This window comes from Chaetura pelagica, unplaced genomic scaffold (assembly GCF_000747805.2).
Source record: "Chaetura pelagica isolate M959 unplaced genomic scaffold, ChaPel_1.0 scaffold344, whole genome shotgun sequence".
NCBI classification, from domain to species: domain Eukaryota; kingdom Metazoa; phylum Chordata; class Aves; order Apodiformes; family Apodidae; genus Chaetura; species Chaetura pelagica.
In genome coordinates, this window is record NW_009953098.1 from 1,193,040 (window position 1) to 1,194,283 (window position 1,244).

At 60.4% G+C, this 1,244-nt stretch overlaps 1 protein-coding gene across 1 annotated transcript in view; it reads right to left on the reverse strand.

Annotated features, from left to right (window-relative positions):
* The window catches only part of BTK (Bruton agammaglobulinemia tyrosine kinase), an 8,283-nt gene that overhangs the window by 6,796 nt on the left and 243 nt on the right, over positions 1–1,244 (reverse strand). Inside the window, exons 2-5 of the mRNA XM_009997194.1 lie at positions 1,195–1,239; positions 979–1,077; positions 647–715; positions 14–95 (exon numbers count right to left, since the gene is read on the reverse strand). Coding sequence (XP_009995496.1) covers positions 14–95; positions 647–715; positions 979–1,077; positions 1,195–1,239 — 295 coding nt within the window. The remainder of the gene's footprint in view (positions 1–13; positions 96–646; positions 716–978; positions 1,078–1,194; positions 1,240–1,244) is intronic.

Sequence of the window (1,244 nt, forward strand, 5' to 3'; positions counted from 1 at the left end):
CCCCCCGCCGCACCTCTTTTCAGCGGATGGATCCAGCGTTTGCGCAGCTCCTCCGTGGGGGAGAAGACGTAGAGGGGCCCCTCGTCATACACCACCTGCGGGGCCAGCAGCTCAGGGTCCTGCCTGGGGGTCTCCCAGGGAGGGGGGCTGGTGGCCACCCCGAGCAGCGGGTGCAGAGCACAAGCTGTGCTGGCCCTGCATGGTGCTCACAGGACCGTGACAGAGAGGTTATAAATAAGCCCCCTCCCCCAAGACTTTCCACTTCCCCCTCTGACTTTCAGGGTGTCGGGGGCAGCACTGGGTGCCAGCAGGGACAGGCAGCTGGGCTGGGGGCTGAGCAGGCAGCTGTCAGACAGCATCCCTCCAGCATCAGCCAGGGGACTGAAAGGGGTAGGACAGAGCTCAGAAGCAGGTTTCCATCTAAGCAGTCCCCTTAAATAGAGATGCCCAACTTCCTGGGGCTTGCAGGGGCTCACCTGCCTGCCCCACACAGTGTGGACAGCAGCAGGGTGTCCCCAGATGGCTGAGTGACACCTGGCACCAGGACAGCGACGCTGTGTTTGGCCCCAGGTCCCTCTAGGGTCCTCCCCCAGCACCCTACAGCCAGGCAGAGCACACTGTCAAGGGGGGTGCAGTGAGGACTCACCTGGAAGGGGTAAGGGAACCGTTCAATGATTGAGATCTGTTCCATATTGTTGCAATCGTCTCCTTTCCTCTGTAAGAGAGACAGAGGTGGATGTTGGCATCCTGCTTCTTGGCTGCTGACATCTCCCCTGGGACCCACAGCCTTTGGCATCCCCCTGCTTCCCCTGCCCTTCATCAAGCCAGACTCCTGGTCTGGCAGGAGCTGTGGATGCAGAGCCCTCCATGCCAAGCAGGGCAACCCCCATTCCCACCACCCCAGGGCAGGGAAACTGTCCCTACTTCCCCAACAAGGGGACAGGGAGATACAAGCAGAAACTCTGGGACTTTCCTCACCAGGACCTGCCGCTCAGGAGGAGGGTTGTTTTCAGGCACCACTGTCTCCACACAGGTGATCTTCTCTATGTCCACTGAGCCCTTCTTACTGCCCCGGCGCTGTAAGAGATGGGCTTGGTTTGAGTGATTGCAAAGGTGGAGAGCTGGGGAAACTCCAGCCAGCCACCAGCCCCATCCAACCACCCTTTGGGCAGGCTGCTGGGGCTGCAGACTCACCCCCCGCTCAAAGTCATACTCATAGTAGGACAGCTTGCTCTCTGTCAGCA